Source organism: Ziziphus jujuba, chromosome 2 (assembly GCF_031755915.1).
Source record: "Ziziphus jujuba cultivar Dongzao chromosome 2, ASM3175591v1".
NCBI lineage: Eukaryota > Viridiplantae > Streptophyta > Magnoliopsida > Rosales > Rhamnaceae > Ziziphus > Ziziphus jujuba.
Genome location: NC_083380.1, coordinates 3,001,870 through 3,023,753, shown reverse-complemented (window position 1 = coordinate 3,023,753; position 21,884 = coordinate 3,001,870). Strand labels below are relative to the sequence as shown.

Sequence of the window (21,884 nt, the reverse complement as noted above, 5' to 3'; positions counted from 1 at the left end):
AGAACCAGTTAGAACAGTGATTGGTAGAAAAGAAAAATATTTTTGGCCTGAGAAATCTGAGCACATTGGGAAAGTACCTTAGGAAAGTTTTGATCCTTTTTGCACCCCCCTCTCCTCTAAAAAAAAAAAAAAAAAAAAAAAGAGAAGAAAATAAAAGGAAAAATAAAGGGATGATCTCAAGTTAAAGCAGTAGTATTTTTCATGTTCACTGAACTTCCACTGTAATCTTGTGATTTTGAACTCACGGTGAAATGAAAGTCATATCATGCAAAGATTAATGATTTCAATATGCATGTATGTCCCCTTACAATTAATGCAATAAGTTAATTATGAATAGATCATCACATTAATATAAAAAATTTTATAGTATTTTCAATCTTGAAGAATATTGATAAAAGTAGATTTTAATTTAAAATTTGTAGTATTTTTATTTTTTATTTTCTTCCAATTACTATAATAAATTGATATTTAATACTGATAATTTCATCTCTACCGAATATAAATATGTTTGATTTGGAAGGTCTCAAATTTAAACATACAGAAAAATAAAAATTATTGATGATATGGTTGATCTTTAATAAATTGGAAAAATTGCAAGCTGAGTTCTGCCAATAATCTTGTAGCCTGGTGGTCAAGTGACCTCCAAAACAAGGTCTTCTTGGTCCTAGGTTCAATTATGGGACATGGAAGTATAAGAGCTTGTCTTAGGGAAATGAAAGAGAAATGAACAACAATTGCAGACTATGAGGTATTTCAAAATGTGGTTAATAAGAAGATGACCAATTAGAAAAATATAAACCTAGAAGGTATAACTCTGCAACATCATGTACCGTTGTGGTCAAGTTACTTGTAAAGGTGTTTTGATCCCAGGTTCGAGTGTTGGCACCATATATTTATTTGTTTATTTATTTTCAATCGGAACCTGCTGTTTCCCATCAATGAGGTATTTTAAAATACCTCTGTTTTTTTATTCAATTTAAAAATAGGTCAATTTCACCCCCCCAAAAAAAAAAAAAAAAAAAACAAAAAAAAAAAGGGAAGAAGAAAAAAAGAAAACTTAAATAATAGTCAAAGAGAAATAAACTTTTTTACTTTTTTTTTTTAAAGGGAAAATTTCCTATTCAAAAAAAAAAAAAAAAAAAAAAAAAAAACGGTTGAAGAGAAACAACTTTTTCTAAGGAAAGTAGGTAATATTGGTGCGGATGAGATCATGAAAACTAGTTTGATAAATAAGAAAAATAAAAATAAAAGAATTGCAAAATAAGGTTTGCCTGTACTCTTGTAGCATTGTGATTAAGTAACGGGTCTCCTTGATCCTGAGTTCAAGGTGTATGGGCAAGCATGCATGTATAATATGCAGAGTTTACTTTGGAATTTATGCAAATCTTTTATTTTCTTCTAATTTATTATACTAAGTTTGTATTGAAAACCGATGATTCCATCTCTGTTAGATTTAGAGGCTCAAAAAATTGCAAGATGAGGTTTGCCTGTGATCTTGTAGCCTGGTGGTAAGGTGACCTCAAAGAGGCCTATTTGGTCCTAGGTTCAATTGTGGGCATGCAATTTGGAGATGCTGTTATTTACCCTCACAAAATATGAGGTATATCAAAATACCTCTGTTTTTTGGTTCAACTAGTGAAAGGTCAAAGAGAGAACAAAGTTTATAGATATGTTTTTTATTTTTATATTTTGGTATAGTTCAAGCTCTCTGCACATTTCAAAAATTATGCCTGTGGGAAGGGTTGATAAGAAGATAAGTTCTTAGAAAAGTGAAAATTGCAAGTTTAAGATTGCCAAAACCTTGTAGCCTGGTGGTCAGTGTACCTGCGAGGGTCCTCCTGATCTCAGGTTCAAGTATTGGCACAAAATATATATATATATATACACGCGTACGTTTCTTTCTTCCCATGATGAGGTATTTCAAAATACCTCTGTTTTTGGTTTTATCACAAGAAAAATATTGACGTATATTATATATTTATATATAATTTTTTTTTTCAATAAGATCATTACACTTTCACTAGCAAGAAAGAAGATGGAAATTTTTGCTATGCATTAACGATGAGGATGGAATTACTAACGTATAAAAAGTAGAGTGTTAAAGGCATAGTTTGCAGCCTTGTGGTCAATGAACCTAAAAAGGATATTTTGTGTCTTAGGTTCAAGTCTGGGCTTGCAATACCGAACCTGAGGCTAATTGTTAAAAGGTTAGGTATTTCAAAAGACCTTTGGTTTTTTATTCAATTAAAAAATAGATCAAAGAGAGACAAACATTTCTTTGTTAAGGAAAATTTCCAATTGAATTGCAAAACAGGGCTTCCCTGATAACTTCTAGCCTTGTGGTGAAGTAACTTGCAGAAGCTCTCTTTGATACTCGGTTCAAGCTTGGGCAAAAACACGCTCTTTCAGGAAAAATAAATAAATAAATAAAGAGAGGTATAGAGATTGAAACCCTCCTTATGATTTGGCATTTTCCAACCAAATCTGCAAGAATACAACCACCAAACAACGGATACGTGGAAGAGAAATCTTATAATATAAGGAGCCCACCTGAGGACCATCAAAAGGTTTCTACCTAGCAGTGAGAGTATTAGTTTTGATTGTACATTCAATTAACGTTCTGCTATTAATCTTTTTTGCATACTTGTTTTCTTTTTGGTAGAAATTTCCTGATCATGAAGTGTTCTTGAACATAGCACATATATATTTGGTGCTCATTTGATTGCAGATTCCAAAAGCCTAAGCTGATAGGAAAGTGGATCCAACCATATATAAACCAACAAAATTTATTATCAACACATGCCCCTGATTATACGAGTTGCATTGTCCAACTGCCTTCATAGTCTTTCTAGGAAGGTTTTTCGTTAATCACTAATAAAAATGAATAAATAAATACGATACAAAAACCCCACCCATGCACTGCCATGTGGCAGTGTGGGACCAACACTCTACCACATGGCAGTCCACACAGGTGGTCCCAGCCCAACAGTGAGTGGACTAAGATCCAGTGTCTATGTTTGACAGCCTTATAAAACAAAGTTTGAGAAAAGGTTGTACCCACCACCTTGTAGTGGGGTCAGAAAACTTGTAGCAATTTTTATTTTCCTTCAATGATTGTTGGAAGATTTGGCCCAAATGAAGATGTTTTATTAACAAGTTACAGACCCACAGAAATATTAGGATGATGAAAACAAGGATATATATGTCTTATTTGTAATTAAATCCACCATATCATATCCCCTGCCAATTGCATAATTTACATGATTAGAAAACCCTTCTCCTTGAAGCATTCAACACTGTCTCTGAGACTCACTTCCAACGAAATGAAGTCAATGCCCAAACCTTTTGCTTTCTCATTGGATACATGATAGATTGGCAAAGGAGGTTTTTCCTTTTCCCATCTGCAAGAAATGGCAAAAACATAAACATTTTCCTTCGTCAGCAAAATTCATTTTTTTCTAAAAGCATTGAAATCTTACTTTTGCAAAAGGCACCAAATAGCATGTTTTTCTAAACACTTGCAAATTAATGAAAATTTACCTTTCAGGAAGGCTCAAATCAGGGTATAGTTCTTCTAAAATCTTTGAAGTCCCAACATTGTTCATAACAGTTCCTACTAAAATATATCTTCCACTTGCTGAAGCTACTTCAAATGCTTGAATATGTGCATATGCTACATCTCTAACATCAACAAACCTATAAACCATGTTCGCTAAGGTTTGTGATGCTGCAGGCAAAATTTACAAAACAAGCTCAAGAGTTTGAATCACAAGGTATTTTTCAGTAGAAACGGGAAAGTTTAACTTCTAAGACTTCTAGTTAGTAGTTTGGGCAAATTTAACTTATTATAATTCCTAGTTTAGGCAAAACTCTTCCTGAATATCAAAATCTACTAGTTACTAGGTTGTATCTACCTCTAACATGCTAGCTGCATCAAATAAAGTTTCTAAACTTTCTGTCAAATGCTGCATTTAAAAAATATGAGGTCCTAGACTGTACCATTTATATGATTCAGAACAATCTCTGCTGCCACGTTAAGAGTTGACTGTAAGAAAGGACCAATAGTAAACCCTGGATGCATGGTGACCACGTCAATCTTGTTTTCTTTTGCAAACTTCCAAGTAACATCCTCAGCTAAAGTTTTTGAAAGTGCATACCAATTCTGGACAAGAAAAATATAAAACAAACAAAAGTTTAGTAGTTTTACTTTTACATATGATTAGAGGGCTGAAATTCTATATGTTTCTACGAAAAGCATAGTTGAACTATAACCGCCACAAGAGGTAGCTTGGAGAAGCATTACGCAATATGTTCCATAGAAATTACATACAGAAACTCGACCCACCTTCAACTCCTCACAAACAGCAGGATCTGAAGACCATGTCTCATCAACTACCACATCAGGTGTGAGAGGTTTCCCATTGATTGTAAGTGAAGCCATGGAAGATGTTACAACTACTCTCTTCACAGAAGGAAATTTTACACACGATCTTAGAACATTCAGTGTTCCCTTCACTGCAGGGTCAATTACTTCAGCCTGAAATGTGTGAAGTGAATCATATCAAATTTTCAATATACATACATATATATATATATCTATATATATATATATGGGGATTATATGCATATTGAAGGAATTTTCCTTAACCTCAGGATCACTAGGTGAAATAATAACGGGAGATGCCGTATGGAAAACACCTTCACACCCTTCAACTAGAGAATCAAATGATCCTTCTTCTAGTAAATTTGCTTTAAGCAAGTGAAGTCTTTCTTTAGCTCCATCAAGAGAAAGCAAGTGTTCTGTTTTCTTTGGATCATCTGTGGCATATATAAACAGAAATCAACAAAGTTCCACTGAGAATTCATACAACCAAGGGAAACATATATGTAACACTATACTAAGATATCGAAAATTCCACAAACTCACTCAATTTAATCCTTAATTCCATCTAAAATGGATGAACTCCTAGTGGGTTTTGAAAGGAAATACCCAAGTTGTTTAAACAGGTCCCAGATTAACCACAAGTTTTATCATATTCGATACAAGGGTTTAACTTCAAACTCCAAGACCCGAATTTTATTTTTATTTCTTCTAGTAAATTAGGAAACAATCAAAACCCAGAATTTGGAAGTGTAAAAAACTATTCCATATAAGTTTGAACGAGTTAGAAAAAGGGGAAGAATAAATGTACTCACTTGGGTCCCGAACAGAGGCTTTGACAGTATATCCACGTTGTAATAAGAGTTTCACCAGCCATGAAGCTATGAACCCAGAAGCTCCTGTTACATACACCACCTTCCCTCCTCCACTCATCCTTTGCCTCTCTCCTAGCTCTATACCTGCTTTGCAGTTTTTGTGCAGGAATGAGGGAAGGGATTAAAGGGACTATGAGTAGCATTGGAAACCCAGAAAAATATTAAAAAAATGCTAATGAATGGGGAAAAAAAAATAAAAAAATAATGCTGGACTATATATAAATAAACTAGTCCATAAACTATTATATCAAAGAAAGAGACAGAAAACCCTCCTAATGGTTTGGCCTTTGCTGACCATCTGCAAAGACCGTAAGCATTTTCTGTCTTTATCTCTCTGGTTGTATAGTTGCTAGTAGGGAGAGCATCATTTGTTTAGCTTTTCTGATCGTCACGTTTTTGCTTGGATTATTCATTGAAGATTCTATGGAATTTGTGCTCATTGATAATAATAAGTGCATTGCCACGTGGAAATGTGGGACCTCAAATTGTGCCACATGGCAGTCCATGGATGGTCCATTCCAATGGTTAGCGCGTAGGAGAGTCAACATGTGCTTATTATTTATATTTTAAAAAATTAATGTTTTGAGGAAAGATTGTAGGTCAAGTGGGTGGGATTTGCCCAATCACAGTTTCAAGAGAGCAGGTGGGGCAAAAACAAACAACAGCAACAAAAATAACGACACTGCAACCAAAAAGAGGTACTTCAAATACCTCCGTTTTTGGTTTTTTTCATCTATAAATATATTTTTATTCTTACAGAAAATGGATTTTCTACACAATATCATAACGGGAGATGCTGTATGGAAAACACCTTCACCCCTTCAATTAGAGAATCAAATGATTCTTCTTCTAGTGAATTTGCCTTAAGCAATTGAAGTCATTCTTTAGCTCCATCAAGAGAAAGCAAATGTTCTGTTTTCTTAGGATCATCTGTGGCATATATAAACAGAAATCAACAAAGTTCCAATGAGAATTCATACAACCAAGGGAAACATATATGTAACACTATACTAAGATATCAAAAATTCCACAAACTCAATTTAATCCTTAATTCCATCTAAAATGGATGAACTCCTAGTGGGCTTCGAAAGGAAACACCCAAATTGTTTAAATAGGTCCCAGATTTACCACAAGTTTTATCATATTTGATACAAGGGTTTAACTTCAAACTGCAAGACCCGAATTTTATTTTGCTTCTTCTAGTAAATTAGGAAACAATCAAAACCTAGAATTTGGAAGCATAAAAAACAATTCCATATAGGTTTGAACAGGTTAGAAAAAGGGGAAGAATAAAAGTACTAACTTGGGTCCCGAACAGAGGCTTTGACAGTATATCCACATTGTAATAAGAGCTTCACCAGCCATGAAGCTATGAACACAGAAGCTCCTGCTACACAGACACAACCTTTCCTCCTCCACTCATCCTTTGCTACTCTTCTTGCTCTATACCTTCTTCTTTGCAGTTTACGATGATTTGCGGGAATGAGGGAATGGACCATAGTGATTATGAGTTGCAATGGAAACAGCAAAAATATTCATTCAAGATACTATGGTGGTCAAAGATGATGCCACGTGGAATGGGACCCACACTCTGCCACATGGCAGTTGAATGATGGTGCATCCCCCAACGGTTAGCCTGCAGGGGAGTTTGCTTATTCAAGAATTACATTCGACAAAAAATGGTGCCCCACCCATCTAGTTCGCGTGGTCAAGGGGTTAAGTTATGATTTCCGGATCACAGGTTCAAAAGATGAGGCGGGCAAAAACAAACAACAACCAAAACAACAACACCAAAACCAAAAAGAGGTACTTCAAAGTACCTTCGTTTTTGCTTTTTTACTCTAAAACTCTATTATTATTCATTCAGAAAATGGATTTTCTGCATAATATCATAATCCCTACAACAAATTATACCACATTAACGTCAAATGAAACAAATTAAGGAAAAAAAAAAACAAAAAAAAAAGAAAAAAGACAATATGATAGAGTGTGATGCCCCCTGGTCTTTTTGTTATATGTCTCAACCATGATATACTTTGTACAGTTTCATCCACAAATCAAAAATAGACTTCACTCCAAGATTTCCACATTGCTACCTGTTGCTTGCGAGATCAAGTGAGGACAGCTATTGCAATTCTGATATTGTTTCAGGAATGTTGCCACTGATATGGTTTCTGGACAAGTTCAAGATCACCAAACCCTGTAGTTTTGTTATTTCTTTAGGAAAATCTCCACTCGGATTGTTTCCAGAGAGATCTAGACTAATTACAGGGGAAAGTGTCTTGGTGTATCTTTGAGGTTGGCCTTTGTATTCACAACCAAGTAATGTTCATAGTAGCTTCCTCTGAATGTCCTAAAAAACATATAGTAGTTTGTGTTTTGCATTTGGGTCATGGATTTTAGATGCCTAAAACTAGAAGGAATGCTGCCATTGAACTGGTTTTCTGCTAGGTTCAGAACTTGTAGTGAGCTTAAATTTGATAACATGGAAGGACTTCTCCAGTAAATGCATTTGATAGCATCTATAGAGAGAGATACTCTTAATGGACTTGGTAACTGGCCTTCTGACTGATTGAATGAAACATTCAAGGTTGTTAGATTAGGGGAAATATCCCAAAACCAGGATGGCATAGTGCACGATATGCTAGCATTTGAAACATCAAGAAATGTTACTTCCTTTTGTGTTTTAAGCCAAACAGGAAACCATATGGCATGAACCCATATCAAGATCCTGGACTTGGAAAGGAGGGACCCAGCTTGAACTGACATTCAATGAGAAAGAGTTGGAGGACAAAAACAGATGTTTTAGCTTTCCATGCTCTAGAAAATGTGCTCTAGTGAGTATACCAGTCAAATGATTGAAGGAGACATCAAGCATAGACAACTTAGAAAGATGATCTATAGTTTCTCGCAGTGTCCCACTTAGTCTATTTTTTCTATTACTAGTTCTGTAAGATTTTGTGTTGATTCTCCAAAAGGAACAGGGTTTGGACCATGTATTGAGTTGTTGTACAAGTTTAGCTTAACAAGATTCTCAAGTTTACTCAACCATTCTGGTAATTTACCAACAAGTTGATTGGTGGACAAATCCAAATACTTCAAGCTAGGAAGTGGACTCTGAGAAAAGTAGTGTTCTATTCCTTCAAGGAATTCGGGTAAAGTACTAGTCAAGTTATTAATGGACATACGAAAAAGGTCCATGTTGCAGAGTTTGCCAATGGATTCAGGAATACCACCTTCAACATTATTAAGATATCAAAATGAGTAAGAAATGTCATATTTCCAGAGGAAACAGGAAGTTTCGAATGGAGTTTTTTATCTGAGAAATCAAGGACTTGTATCTTTTCCCATTTTCCTTTGAACAATTGATAAGTACTTGCTGTAAGATTTTTATTCCCAGCAAGATATAAAATCTGCAACTTGGGCACCAAGTGGAATCCTTCCAGAGAAACCAGAATAGCTCATATCAACACTAATAAGGCTGCTAATAGTGACAAGCCAATCTGGTATTTTGGAGTTGAATTTGTTAAAAGAAAGGTCTACTACAGCAAGTGAAGGTAAACTGAGAAAGGTAAGAGGTGGAATTGAACCAGATAAGAGACAAGAAGACAGATCCAACTCGGTTAAAGATATAAGCTTGTTTAGTGTCCTAATCCAATCTAATCCCACCATTGAAAGGTTGACTCATCGCATCACAAGATGCTTTAGAGAGACAAGACCTTTTAACCATTCAAGATTCTCAACATATGAACTTCAAGAGTACTTCAAGTCATGATACTCCAAGCTAGAGAGGTTTCTTAAAGTTGAAGGAATTTCACCCCAAAACCCAGCATTTGAGAGGTTTAGATATTGCAAATTCTCCAAAGATCCAAAAAAGCCAGGAATTAAGATACCAAATGTGTTGGAACTCATGTCTGAATGTCTCAATGACTTAGTTTTGTCAATGAAGGACTAATTTCACCACTGAGGTTCCAGTATCCATACCTATTAGAAGAATCATCATGTTGTGGATATGGGTTAAGTATGGATCAATTGCAATCACAGCTTTTGTCCTGTTTTTGCAGCTTATTCCCTGCCATTGACAGCAGTTTCTTCCCTTCCACGAGGAAAGTCTATTTTCAAGATCATCAGTACCATTTTTGAAATTGATAAGAGTTTCTCGGTCGGACTCCAAACATTCAATCAACTGAGCATCACGATTCATAAAACTCCTCCCGTTATAAAGAAGAGAATCAATAACATTAATGGAAGCATTTTCATTGTTCACATAGCTACAACTCAAAAGTTCACTACTTTTAAACTTAGTTCCCTTGAAGAGCAAGTAACTTGATTATGAATATTAGATAAGGCTAGAGGAAAAGTTGATGAAATGGGATTTGAATTCAAAGCTCTATATATATATATATATAGGGTTGTTGAAAACTTGCCATTTGTGTCAGGACCCTTCCCTGGAACCCTAGATAAGCCCTGATCCCAAGGGAAACCCTACCAGACCGTCCTGAGGAAAATCCAACAACATCTCCCCTAAGAGTAAAGCATGCCCAAAAATTTATCTACACAAAAACGTACTCCTATATTGTACCACCTTATCCCTCCCATTTTACTATAATTAAATTTCACAAACGACAGCACTTCGATAACAAATCATATGAAACACACACACACATATATACAATAGAAATAATTTACTAAATAACAAAAATATACCTTTTACATATTCACGTCCGCCCGCACCACCCACTAGTGCCATACATTTCCAAATACACTTCAAATATCGTTTCACCTACATACCAATTCGTAATATAGAAAGAAAAGAAAAACAACATCACATTAACAATAATAAACAATAACAATCGTTTTAATGATTATAGTATTACTGTAACTTGCCCGAGGGCTACCATATTACCATATATGCCCGAAGGCTATCATACTCATCCGAAGGCGATCACCTGTCCAAGGGTTGTCACATAACCACACTTGCCCAAGGACTATCTCACCTGCCCAAAGGCTACCACTTGCCCGAGGTGTCAGGATCCGTCCAGAATTCCTTCCCCGGAACCCTAGACAAGCCCTGATACCAGGGAAATACCACCGAACCTTCCAACGGAAAATCCGGCAGCACCTTCCCTAAGGGTAGGACTTACCAAAAATTACCTGCACTGAAAACACACTTCTAAAATTCATCCCCTTATTCCTCCCACATTACTACTAATTGATTCCACAAATTTCAGCACTTCAAATAATAACAGCAGCAACCCAGTGCATAAAGAACAACTACATGTCCAATACAGTATACAGAGCATTATACAAATAAATGTGGAATTTATTCAATGACAGATAAGAAGTAATACAAGATGAAGAGGAAAAAGGGAAGAAATACTTCTTGAACCTTCGGCAACGAACTGAGACATTGGGCTCACCCCGGACAATCAACGTCTCCAACCTGGACCTAGGGGAACAGAATTTAAGAGCGTGAGATGCTAATCATCTCAGTGAGTGACCCTGACTACTGAACACCTTTAATATTAATAATATACCAAATAAAAGGATTTAATTAATCAATACCGAACAATTAAATAAATAAATAAATAAACATTTGAAGTAATAATTTCTCTCAAAACCCTCACTATTCACTCCGTTGGAAATGTTCCCCTTTTAAAACAATTTCACAAAATCCGATATTTGTACTTCCTGAAAACCAAGGGACCAAATAATTTAATAAACAACAAATAAATAAATAAATACCCCAAATATAAATAAACTACAATAAATTATAATAAATAATTTTGTACTCTTTGGGGTTTGAAATTTCTAAAAATTTGTACTTGACGCACCACACCATATACCAGTGATGTCCTCCGATACCCAGCGTCCTGAGCACCGACTGGTGGGGAGATTAAAGAGAGAAACTTGCAAACGGCACTTCGGCATCCCGACAGTACCGCTGCTGAAACCATCATCCCGGCCAAGGAGGGGGTGGCTGTGTGCACTATATAAGACTTGCCTACTCACGGTCCAATGGCAACTACGGAAGAAATAATACTTGTGCGCTAAACCACATAATACTTGCGCGCTAAACCACGTGTCCATACACCAGAACACCAATACTGTATGAGTGCGTCTAAAATAATTATTAAACCAACTGTACCGTTTTTTAAAATTACCGTGGGAAATATATCAAAATTTCACACTTACCATCCCACATATTTTTATTTAACAAACCGGTACGAAAACATCGATAACAAATAAAACCATACCTTTTCTCGTAGTACGAGATTCAACAATTGAAATACCGCGGGCATAATTTATAAAATTAAACCACCAACTTAAACAAATATTTTCATAAAATATTTAACCCAATTATGCCCGAAAAATAACACTTAAAGCCACATACGATTATTACTGAAATATACTTTGCTCATGCACAATAAATAAATTAAACCACAATAAAATAATACTCGGAAAATTCTTAGTAACCCAAAATTCCGTTTAGTATCAATGGGTAAAAATATATATATAAAATAATATTTTTTTTCCCGACTATATTTAAATTCCACCACATGAGCATAATTTCAGATACCAATTTAACAGCAATTAAATATAATTAATTATCCCAAAATATTTTTAAAGGTGGGTCACTCACCTGGAGCACGCAATTAAACCATGATCCACCATGGGATCACTTCCCTGACTCACCCGTGCTCCTAGAACAAAATCCACACACAGTCAAATAAATTAATATTTTAATCGGGTAAATAATACCCGGTACCCGGGGGGATCAAACACAAACGTTATCCAAAATAGTCGAATAATATACCGAATCGAAGCTTGAGCGACGAGGATTACAAATCCGGTTTCCATCGATCCTAATTCCGCCGGAGGTGGCCGGAAAGCTTCGGCCGGATTTAAACTTGAGGGATCTCTCAAAAGGTGGGGATTTTGGGCAATCTAACCCCAAAAATGGACTCAGGGGGGTTGAAAATGGTGGAATAGAGGTATGGGTCGGGCTGAGTTGGTCGGAAACGGCGAGAATCGCCGGAAAAACTTAACCGGCCTTCGCCGACCCCATCTGAGCTCGTCCGGCGGCGACTGGCCGGGAAAATTAGAGGCTGAGGTCGCAGGGAGCTGGGCTTCACCGGTGGCCGGCGCGTGTGGCTTTCCGGCGACTGAAATCCGGCCAAAAGGCCAGTCAAAGAGAGCGGGGGAGAGAGTCAAAGGAGAGAGAGAGAGAGAGAGAGTGAAGTCTGTGTGTGTTTTTTTTTTTTTTTTTGTCTCTGTCTGGCTCGGGGAAGAAGAAGGGAAGAAAAGGAAAAGAAAAGAGAAGGTGTTTTCTCACATGGGGAAAAGAAAAGAAAAAGAAAAAGAAAAAGAAAAAGAAAAAGCAAAATAAAATAAAATAATTAAATAATAATAAAAACAATATTATATAAAATAATAATAAAATAATATGATATTATACATGGTTGACATGTGGCACCTCACTATGGTGACACATGGTCACATTTATTTAGTCACATATGGCACATCGTTACGCGTTTAAAAATAATATTAAAATAATACGGTGTTTGAAAAACTCTATAGGTCCATAACTTTCAAACCACATATCCAAATCAGACTTGCCGCTAGTCTACAGACTCGTATCGACGAACACTTTACAACCACGCATGAGTCAAAGCTCAACTTTGCATGAATAAAAAGTCAACTCCGGCACCTCTTGGACAGTTTGAACCTCGACTTGTTTTGCTCATAACTTTCAAACCGTAGCTTCGTTTTCAATGTGCTACTAGTCTACGAACTCATGCCAACGTGTACTTCGTAAGAGTACCTCAGTCAACCTAGAATTCCAACCGGAACAAAAAGTCAACTTTTGACCCCTTCGGTCAACGGTCAACGGTCAACAGTCAACCTCAGTCAACGTGCAAAAATTCCGACATGGTTCGAGACGGGGTGTTACACGAGGACTATTATACTTGTCCGATGGCTATCTTTCTTGTGAAGTCCCATATTGGTTGGAAAAGGGAAAGAAACACTCCATATAAGTGGGTGTGGATACATTTCCCTTGCGAGGCCTTCCCATGAGGAAACGTAAAACCGTGCGGGCTAGGGCCAAAGCGGACAATATCATGATTAGGCCTGGAATCCTATGCCAATGGGACTGGTAGGTAGGGGTTGTAAGAGGATTCCTCCTAACCATTGTGAGGTCTTTTAAAACCTTGAGGGCTGGTTTTAAAAGGATTCCCCAGGCCCAAAGAGAACAATATCACATGCAGGTGGTGTGGGTTGTTACAGATGGTATCAGAACAGTACCCCAATCGGTGTGCCAGCGAGGATGCTGGGCCCAAAGGGGGGAGGATTGTGAAGTCCTACATCGGTTGGAAAGATGAACGAAGCACACCTTATACGGTGGTGTGGATACCTTTCCCGTACGACGCGTTTTGATAAAACCTTGAGGGCTGGGTTGTATGAAGATTCCCCAGGCCTAAAGAGGACAATATCGGTCTTGGGTGGTCTGGGCTGTTACAGTTCTTGCCCGTAGGCTGTGATACTTGTCCAAAGGTACCATATGATAATACTAATAATAATAATAAATAAAGGGATCAACAATTATAAATAATCATAATAAATAATAATAATAATCTCGGACAACAGTGACAATAATGATTAAATAAATAGTTAAATACAATTAATAGTAATAAGAAAATAATAACATTGATTAAGAATATTAATAAGAAATTAAAGCACAAATAGATAACATAACATAAATACATAAAATAATATCTTAAAATCCATAGCGTATAATGAAATATGCACGCTAGTAACGGAGATACATACGATACCCTCTAATATGCTACGTGATCCATGATTACAGTTGTCGTTGGCACTTTGCTGCCAATACAAACCAGGGTGGTTGCCCATATTGGCCGTCCGATCTCCTGGACTCATAGGCAACATAGTTATGAGGCTAGCTATACATGGACCACATTGGTTTGCCACCTCTGTATGATACGATATATACAATATAATATCAAATAATATACCATATAAATATATATGCGTACATATAAAAGATACTTGAGGTACCATACTATATACCAGTGGTGTTTGAAGGTACCTAGCATCCCCAGTACCGACTGACGGGAGGTTAAAGAGAAAAACTTACATACTATCGCTTCGGCATCCCGACAGCGCCGTTGCTTATAATCGTTATCCCGGCCATGGAAGGGGACGGCTTATGGCCACTATATCAAATTTGCCTACCCTCAAGTCCATAGCAACTCCCAGGAGACATTACAACTTGCGCGCTCATCACACTCCACCCGCGCACTAATCACATCCACATTTACAGAGTACCGGTACATGTATGGGTGCATCTCAAAAACTATATATTTATAATATTATAAAATAATTAACTTTTGATAAAATATAGTCGAATAAATATGATTTATCAAATATATAAAATTCCATGCTTAAATAAGTAATTAAATACCTAAATAAAATTTTGATCACAATAATTTAATATAGTAAATTCCTCAAACATTCAAATCAAATTATACCAAAATTATCATCAAGGCCACATACAATTTCACATATAATTAAAGATATAGAAATACATTTTATTATATGCCATCTATAGATATCTATGTATATTCACATATCTATATGTTCATACATTTAGATATATATATATATATATATATACATGTAAAACCTTTAACAAACGCAATGTCCACATACGTATGTATACATAAATTTTGGTATGCATAAACAAAGGCTTCAACAATACATATTTAAATGGATATATATATATATATATATAATGCATGTATTTACCAACATTCCCATACACATGTATATAGAAAAGCACACACACACACATATATATATATACAATTTAATTTAAATCTCCATTTTTTTTTACATTTAATTTAATAATTTAATCAAAAATAACAACTTCTCAAATACACATCCATAATTTACAAACAAGATATCAATGTAAAGCTAAAGATATGGAGAATATAATTCTAACCTTCGATTGGCTTGAAACTACCAGCAGTGGCCGAAAATTTTGTCGGAAGCCGCTGCCAACTTGCTCCTCCTTTGTACACCATGAAGGAGCTTGAATTGGAGCAAACGAAGGTTACCATTAGCTTCAGAGGATCCAAATCAAGGGGAAGGGACCGAGAACACAGTCGAAAACGGTGGAAATCCGGTGACCAGAAGGGGTGCTGTTGCCGGCTTCCATGGCTGTTTCCCGGCTCGTCAACCTGCTTCCCTGGTGATCAGAGTACACTTTGATGAAGCTCACATGATGGGCTGCCAGGTGGTGTGGTCGGTGTAGCTTGGGTGCACCAAAACACAGCGGATTCGACCGGAGAGAGACACGGCTACCACTGCTTCCACCGCCCAATCGGGGCACGTCGCCAACGGACCAGCCACCAAATTTGACAGCTAAGCTCGCCGGCGACTAAGCTATGCCGATGCTCGGCGCGTCTGAGCAGTGGGTGGCCGGAAATGATGAAAGCCGATGGACCCAAGGGAGAGAAGAAAAGAGAAAGAAGGGAAGGAAAGGAAGAAGAAGGAAGACGGTTTTCCCCCCGTGGGGAGAAGAAAAGAAAAAGAAAAGAATAGAAAAATAATTAAATAAAATAATACTAAAATAATAATATAAAAAATAACAAAATAAAATAATATAATATTTAATTAATACAACACGTGGTAGTTTTCCATCGTGACACATGGTTCTCTTTAACTATGATACATGGCAACCTTCAAATGGTGACACATGGTGCAACTTTAAGGACTCTTTGAAGTATTTTGCTATCCAGTAAAATCAGTTTTGGAAAACACAATCACAACTTTATATACCCATAACTTTCCAATCGTAGGTCTGATTTAAGCGTGCTACCAGTCCACAGACTCATATTGACGAGCACTTTCATATAATCTATGGGCTAACATCGAAATCCATGTAAATAAAAAGTCAACTACGAGTTTGTTGATCAGTCTGGATAGTATCTTGTTTCACTCATAACTTTCAAACTGCAGCTCTGTTTTCAACGTGCTACTAGTCTATGGACCCGGATTGATGTGTACTCCGCAATGGTATCTTGGTCAATGCAAAATTCTCTTTGAATAGAAAAGTCAACATTTTGACCTACTTGGTCAACCCTCGATCAACGTGAAAATTTCTGATGTATTTTGGGACAGGATGTTAGCACCTACAAAGGACGGTATGAAATTGATCATTGACCTTTGAGAGCTGCAAATATGTCTTCTTTCCAAGTCAACGAAAAAGCCCCAAATTAAGGAAATAAAATTATGTCTTGATTATGCTTTCATACTTACTTGACATGGATGCGATCATTCTCTAATGAAAAGTTCTCTTAATTCCATGCCAAGAAATGCATAAACTATACTACTTGACACTTTCAAACATGAAGACTTTTTCATAGAAACTTTATGCAGAGTTTATCCAGAGTTTATCTTTTTCATTAGGATGCAATTTTTAGTCTTTCCCATGGATGAATGCATATACACCTTTAATAAATAACGGGAAAATAAAAGAAAGAATTATTTTAGAAAATCCTGCTATTCTTTAGGATACTTTATTGGGAACTTTAAAGATCTGAATATCAAAAGCAATTTGATAAAAATGGGTCTTACAACAAAGATTTTTGGAAATTATGAACAATATGGAAAATTTGGTTCTTACTTTTATTGTTTGATTTCAAAAAAAAAAAATATATATATATATATATTGTTTATAATTTTTATTGTGGCTCGGATTTTAGAGGAAAAAGTAAATAGCTAATCTGGTTATTAGAGAATCAAAGAAGTTGAAAATTATGGTGGGCTTGAAGTAACATTGCCATGCATAGATTTTGTTCATTAATTTTTTAAATGTAGTTCCTTGTGCAAACATTCCCTCCAAACCAAAAGGAATAGAAAAAACTGAGAAATTGATAGCTCAAGCTTAATCAAATGTCCTCCAACAGGTTCACTAATTTACTGTTAACCATTTGTATAGTTAACGGATTGCTTACAGAAGATTGGGATACTGAATCAAAGTGATGAATATGTTTTACTTGTAAAATATGTCCATCATAAGGCATTCAATGGGGCAGTTTAAAAGTTGACATAATCCTTTTCCTTTAGGCTTTCAACTGTGTCCCTAAGACTCACTTCCAAAGGAATATAATTAACACCTAAACTTTTTGCTTTCTCCTTGGATACTTGGTGGTTTTGCAAGAAGGGCTTGTCATCTTCACATCTGAAAAATAATGGGGGGGAAAAAATTAGAGTTTTACCATATATTAGTTAATTTCACTGGAATATTTTAAGCATCCAAAAAAAATTGACATTTCCATATAATATGGTTTTTGATCAGCAAGAGAAAAAACTAAACAAAACACATTTATTGTCTAGATTATATTTTTCGCGAAGGGAATGATAGAGGCATGTTTCATCTTACTTGTAACAGACAACTTACTTGTCAGGAAGGCTCAGAGTCGGGTAGATTTCTCTTAAACTCTTCAAAGCCTCAAAAACATGTGCAACATGTCCAACTAAACAATACCTTCCTCTTGCAGAAGGGACTTCAAACGCTTTAATATGTGCATCTGCAACATCTCGAACGTCAACAAATCTATAAACCATATTGCGGAAGGTTTGAGCTCCTGCACCCAAAAGAACAATATAATGTAATGAAAATTCGATAAAATTACTTATGAAGTTCATGTGACTAATTTTATTATATTCTTATCTAATTGTAATACATAGTTTATGAAAAAATGTTACACTGTAAACATAACATTTATTATTAGTCTATACTTAATCATGCAAGAAAAAGTATGAGTTGCTGAAATATACCATTTAAAAGTTTCAGAATGATCTCTGTAGAGAAATTTAGAGTTGGCTGTAAGAGAGGACCAATCACAAGTCCTGGATGTATGGTCACTAAGTCAATCCCTTTTTCTTTAGCAAATTTCCAAGCAGCCTCTTCAGCTAAAGTTTTTGAAAGAATATACCAAAGCTGGAAACAGGAGAAATACAAGACAGTGAAAATATGTAAAATTTGATGACTACTGTAACCCTGCCTAGCAAAATCATTAGCAAACGTTCAAACGAACATGGAACAGAAAATTTTTGTTTGAATGTAGATTGAGAATCTGAGGGTGCAATGCTGACTATTCTACAGAAGCAACAAAGAGTAATTTTCAACGTCAAACTGCAAAATGGTCATGAGACTAATGACAGGTTTTATATAAACTGTTAATAAGATTAAATATGAGGCACATATACGAACACACCTTCAATTCCTCACAGAAAACAGGATCCGAAAACCATGTTTCATCAACTACAGCATCAGGTGCCAAACGTTTTCCATTGTATATAACCGTAGCAATGGAAGATGTTATAATGACTCTCTTGATACAAGGATGTTTTGCACAAGATCTTAGAACATTGAGTGTTCCTTTCATGGCAGGGTCAATTATTTCAGCCTGAAATATGCAGAAGAATAATAGTACCATAATTTACAAACGTAACAAGCAAAATTAAATTCCAAAAATCTGTAACTCAACAACCAAGTCAGATTCTATCAAACCAGAAAACTTTTTATTTTGATGAAAAATGGGATTATGACATTGAAAATTTCGGGATTGAATTAACAGTATAGCTATTAACCTGTGGATCAGCGGCTGAAACAACTAAAGGGGAAGCGGTATGGAAAACACCTTCACACCCCTCAACTAATGCATCAAAAGATCCTTCTTCCAATAAATCTGCTTTAAACAAATGAAGTCTTTCCTTAGCTCCATCCAGCGAGAGCAAGTGTTCGGTTTTCTTTGGATCATCTGCGAAATGCATGAACATAATTAGAACAATAATTGAAAATTCATATGAGATGCAAAAAACATGTACAAAATTGATGAAGACATGAAAGATTGAGCACACAGTCAACATGATCAAGCCTTGATTCATTCTAGCTAACCAAGATGAAATAAATTCCATTAGTATGTATACATATATATGTATATATGTAAATGAGAACCAAAATCATCCATATGTTATTTTTGGTAGTACTAAGTTTCAAAGACCACAAAATATATCAACCATTGCTATTCAGAGTAAGATTAAAAACTTGGAATTTGGAAGCCAAAAACTTGTTTTTTGAGAACAATTTGATATAATCTTTGGTTATCACGAAAAAGGAAGAGTAATATTGAACAAACTTGGGTCACGAACAGAGGCTTTGACAGTGTAACCACGTTTTAATAAGAGCTTCACCAACCATGAAGCTATATAACCAGAAGCTCCTGTTACACACACCACCTTTTCTTCTCCACTCATCTTTTTTTTTCTTTCTCACAACTCCGGAATTTCTTTACAGTTTATGATGATTTGCAGAGGAATGGAAAAAAAAAGATATATATATATATATATATATATGCACATAGGGACTATGAATACAAACATATATTAAAACAGCTAATCATTATTGGGGAAGAAAAAGTCACTGATCTTCGAATTCTTCACTGCTGAATTATTTATTTATTTATTTATTATAAGGGTAAAATAGACGCTATCATAGAGATGTCCAATTATTATACTACCCCACCAGCATATAAAATATGATATTTAACAAAGTGGAAGAAGGACAGTCTAGGCGACGATCTTAACGGTTCAGATTGTGGTTTCCTCTTCCTATGATATTTCATTTGGGTGAGTTCCAAACTTATTTGTTCGATGAACATTTTGTTGAAGCCAAGTTATATGTGAGCCTCTAAATATTTAGAGAAAAAATTTGTTGTATAGTTACAATAAAAAAAAACAAAGACCAACATTAATTGCCTGAATTTTAAAAGACCAAAATATGTTTCAAAAGATTGCTATGCGTATTCGAACTTAGATTCGAAACTCCGGTTTCGGAAATTAGAAGTGAAAGTTACATATAACAATTTAATATAAGTTTGATAATCGAAAAAAAAGAGAAGAAAAGAGTAATGTATGGATCTAACTTGGGTAGCGAACAGAGACTTTGACAGTGTATCCACGTTGTAGTAAATGCTTTACAATCCATGAAGCTATATAGCCAGAAGCTCCGGTGACACACACCACCTTTCCTTCTCCAATCATCCTCTGTTTTTCTCTGTTTCTCTCTGTATCTCCAAGCTTATGATTTATAATACGTGCTTTTCAAGCGAATTGACTGGAGTTGGTTGACCTTTTAATGGGAAAGTTCAAATAAGGCGCTTAGATATTTATTATATTAAAAGGGGAAAAATATATTTAACATTTCAAAAAAATTTAAAATTTTGTTTTTCTTTTCTTTTGTATTGAAACTCGCTAATTGGAAATTTTAAAATTTGGAGTAATATAATCGTAGTTGAGAATCATTCAACAAAAATAAAAAGTTTAGTATTTTTTTTTTTAAATTGAGTTCATTACTCTGAAAGCTTAAAAAGCCATTTTCAAATCATTTTTATAAATGCATATTATAGGCATACAGCAAATATTTTTGACTTCTATAGAATTGAAATCAATAACTTGTACAATTAACGGACTACTTCTAATAATTCGGCTGCTTTAGTGGTCTATCATCTTTGAAGAAGGAAACTTCTAGAGAAAGAAACCTGTTTGGCTTTTTTTTTTTTTTTTTTCAGTTTTTAAAATATTATTTTAAAAATAAAAAAAATAGAAAACTGTTTTTATTTGTTTTATGAAAATAAAAAATATTTGGTCAGTAGTATTTGAAAACAATTTTTAAAATAAAAAACAGAAAACAGAAAATATTATTTTAATATTTTCTAATTTTTTTAATTTATTTTTTAAAACTGTTTTTTGAAAACTAATGGCTAAATGGATTTATCTTTGTCTTAGAAACAATTTTTTATTTTGTAGAATACAAAACTGTTTTAAAACAAATTGGCCAAACAGGATACTTACCATAAAATATCTTTGCTCTCGGGTGAAGAAACTAAAGTGATTGAAAGGTGATATTGGAGAAAAAGTTCTATTAACTAAATTAATCCAATGAAGCTGATATGGTTTAGCTTCAAAGTTTCCACTTGCATTTCATGGGGCTAAAACCAAGTTCCATAAGGCGGAAAACTTATAACTAATTAAATTGCCATTTCCTACAATGATTTCCAACAGTGAGACAGCCCTTGGCAATGTGAGAATTGTCCAACTCTGTTTTGATTATGAATTGCAAGCTTCATTAATCCTAATTCTAAGAAATTAAGTGAAACATACAGTTAATTGATGTTAGGAATAATAATTAAGGAGACAAAAAGAAAAAAAAAATGAAGGGTATTGGATTTCAAAGTTTACTGGAACCTATCTTTATTCAACAAATTAGAAAATTTATATAATAGTGTAAGTATACCAAACTATGATCCAATTCAACATATTGAAAATTTTTTTAAAAACCATGGAATGACGATCCAATCAATAAATAGCTGGGTACTGCTCTGTTTATTTATTTATTGATTTTTTTTGGTTGCTTATTTACGATTAAAACTCAGCAATGGGAACCTTTCCACACAATTGAATACAACACAGGCACTAAAAGAAACTGGAAAAAGAAAGGGTGGAATGTGGATATCATAAACTACCTTGTTTTT

The 21,884-nt window shown here is 35.0% G+C and overlaps 3 protein-coding genes across 7 annotated transcripts; all 3 read right to left on the bottom strand.

Moving 5' to 3' along the window:
- Nucleotides 1-3,051: 3,051 nt before the first annotated feature.
- On the bottom strand, nt 3,052-6,770 carry LOC132800586 (phenylacetaldehyde reductase-like). 4 transcript variants are annotated; one of them, XM_060814646.1, is made up of 8 exons: nt 6,560-6,700; nt 6,068-6,186; nt 5,197-5,340; nt 4,649-4,818; nt 4,346-4,537; nt 4,000-4,162; nt 3,541-3,727; nt 3,052-3,401 (listed from the first exon to the last, which is right to left on the bottom strand). In XM_060814646.1, the coding sequence occupies exons 3-8, from the start codon at nt 5,312-5,314 to the stop codon at nt 3,257-3,259; spliced, it is 975 nt and encodes a 324-aa protein (XP_060670629.1). In that variant the 5' UTR covers nt 5,315-5,340; nt 6,068-6,186; nt 6,560-6,700; the 3' UTR covers nt 3,052-3,256. The 4 variants fall into 4 exon arrangements, with proteins under 4 accessions (XP_060670629.1, XP_060670630.1, XP_060670626.1 ...); XM_060814647.1 differs by having other exon boundaries at nt 6,074-6,186; XM_060814643.1 differs by lacking the exon at nt 6,068-6,186 and having other exon boundaries at nt 6,560-6,770.
- A 1,408-nt stretch (nt 6,771-8,178) lies between these two features.
- On the bottom strand, nt 8,179-9,460 carry LOC107417493 (polygalacturonase inhibitor). Its single transcript, XM_048473768.2, has 3 exons — nt 9,241-9,460; nt 8,633-8,695; nt 8,179-8,492 (listed from the first exon to the last, which is right to left on the bottom strand). The coding sequence occupies exons 1-3, from the start codon at nt 9,458-9,460 to the stop codon at nt 8,179-8,181; spliced, it is 597 nt and encodes a 198-aa protein (XP_048329725.2).
- A 7,657-nt stretch (nt 9,461-17,117) lies between these two features.
- Nucleotides 17,118-20,436, bottom strand: LOC107417520 (phenylacetaldehyde reductase). 2 transcript variants are annotated; one of them, XM_060814652.1, is made up of 6 exons: nt 20,277-20,436; nt 18,943-19,112; nt 18,567-18,758; nt 18,127-18,289; nt 17,747-17,933; nt 17,118-17,527 (listed from the first exon to the last, which is right to left on the bottom strand). In XM_060814652.1, exons 1-6 carry the CDS (start codon nt 20,392-20,394, stop codon nt 17,383-17,385), a joined length of 975 nt encoding a protein of 324 aa, XP_060670635.1. In that variant the 5' UTR covers nt 20,395-20,436; the 3' UTR covers nt 17,118-17,382. The 2 variants fall into 2 exon arrangements, with proteins under 2 accessions (XP_060670635.1, XP_060670636.1); XM_060814653.1 differs by lacking the exon at nt 20,277-20,436 and adding an exon at nt 19,491-20,268.
- Between the last annotated feature and the right edge of the window lie 1,448 nt (nt 20,437-21,884).

Excerpts from the sequence above, each read along its gene's own strand:
- LOC132800586 (XM_060814643.1), bottom strand. The coding sequence starts at position 6,755 with ATGGTCCATTCCCTCATTCCCGCAAATCATCGTAAACTGCAAAGAAGA. Across the intron at positions 4,163-4,345 it reads CTGTTTGTGAGGAGTTGAAG|AATTGGTATGCACTTTCAAA; the intron begins GTGGGTCGAGTT and ends TTTCTTGTCCAG. Across the intron at positions 3,402-3,540 it reads GATTTGAGCCTTCCTGAAAG|ATGGGAAAAGGAAAAACCTC; the intron begins GTAAATTTTCAT and ends CATTTCTTGCAG.
- LOC107417520 (XM_060814652.1), bottom strand. The coding sequence starts at position 20,394 with ATGATTGGAGAAGGAAAGGTGGTGTGTGTCACCGGAGCTTCTGGCTAT. Across the intron at positions 18,759-18,942 it reads TTTCAGCCGCTGATCCACAG|GCTGAAATAATTGACCCTGC; the intron begins GTTAATAGCTAT and ends TGCATATTTCAG. Across the intron at positions 17,934-18,126 it reads CATTCTGAAACTTTTAAATG|GAGCTCAAACCTTCCGCAAT; the intron begins GTATATTTCAGC and ends TTTTGGGTGCAG.
- LOC107417493 (XM_048473768.2), bottom strand. The coding sequence starts at position 9,460 with ATGAATCGTGATGCTCAGTTGATTGAATGTTTGGAGTCCGACCGAGAA. Across the intron at positions 8,696-9,240 it reads CATGATGATTCTTCTAATAG|GATTCCACTTGGTGCCCAAG; the intron begins GTATGGATACTG and ends TTTCTCTGGAAG. Across the intron at positions 8,493-8,632 it reads GAATAAAAATCTTACAGCAA|GTGGTATTCCTGAATCCATT; the intron begins GTACTTATCAAT and ends ATAATGTTGAAG.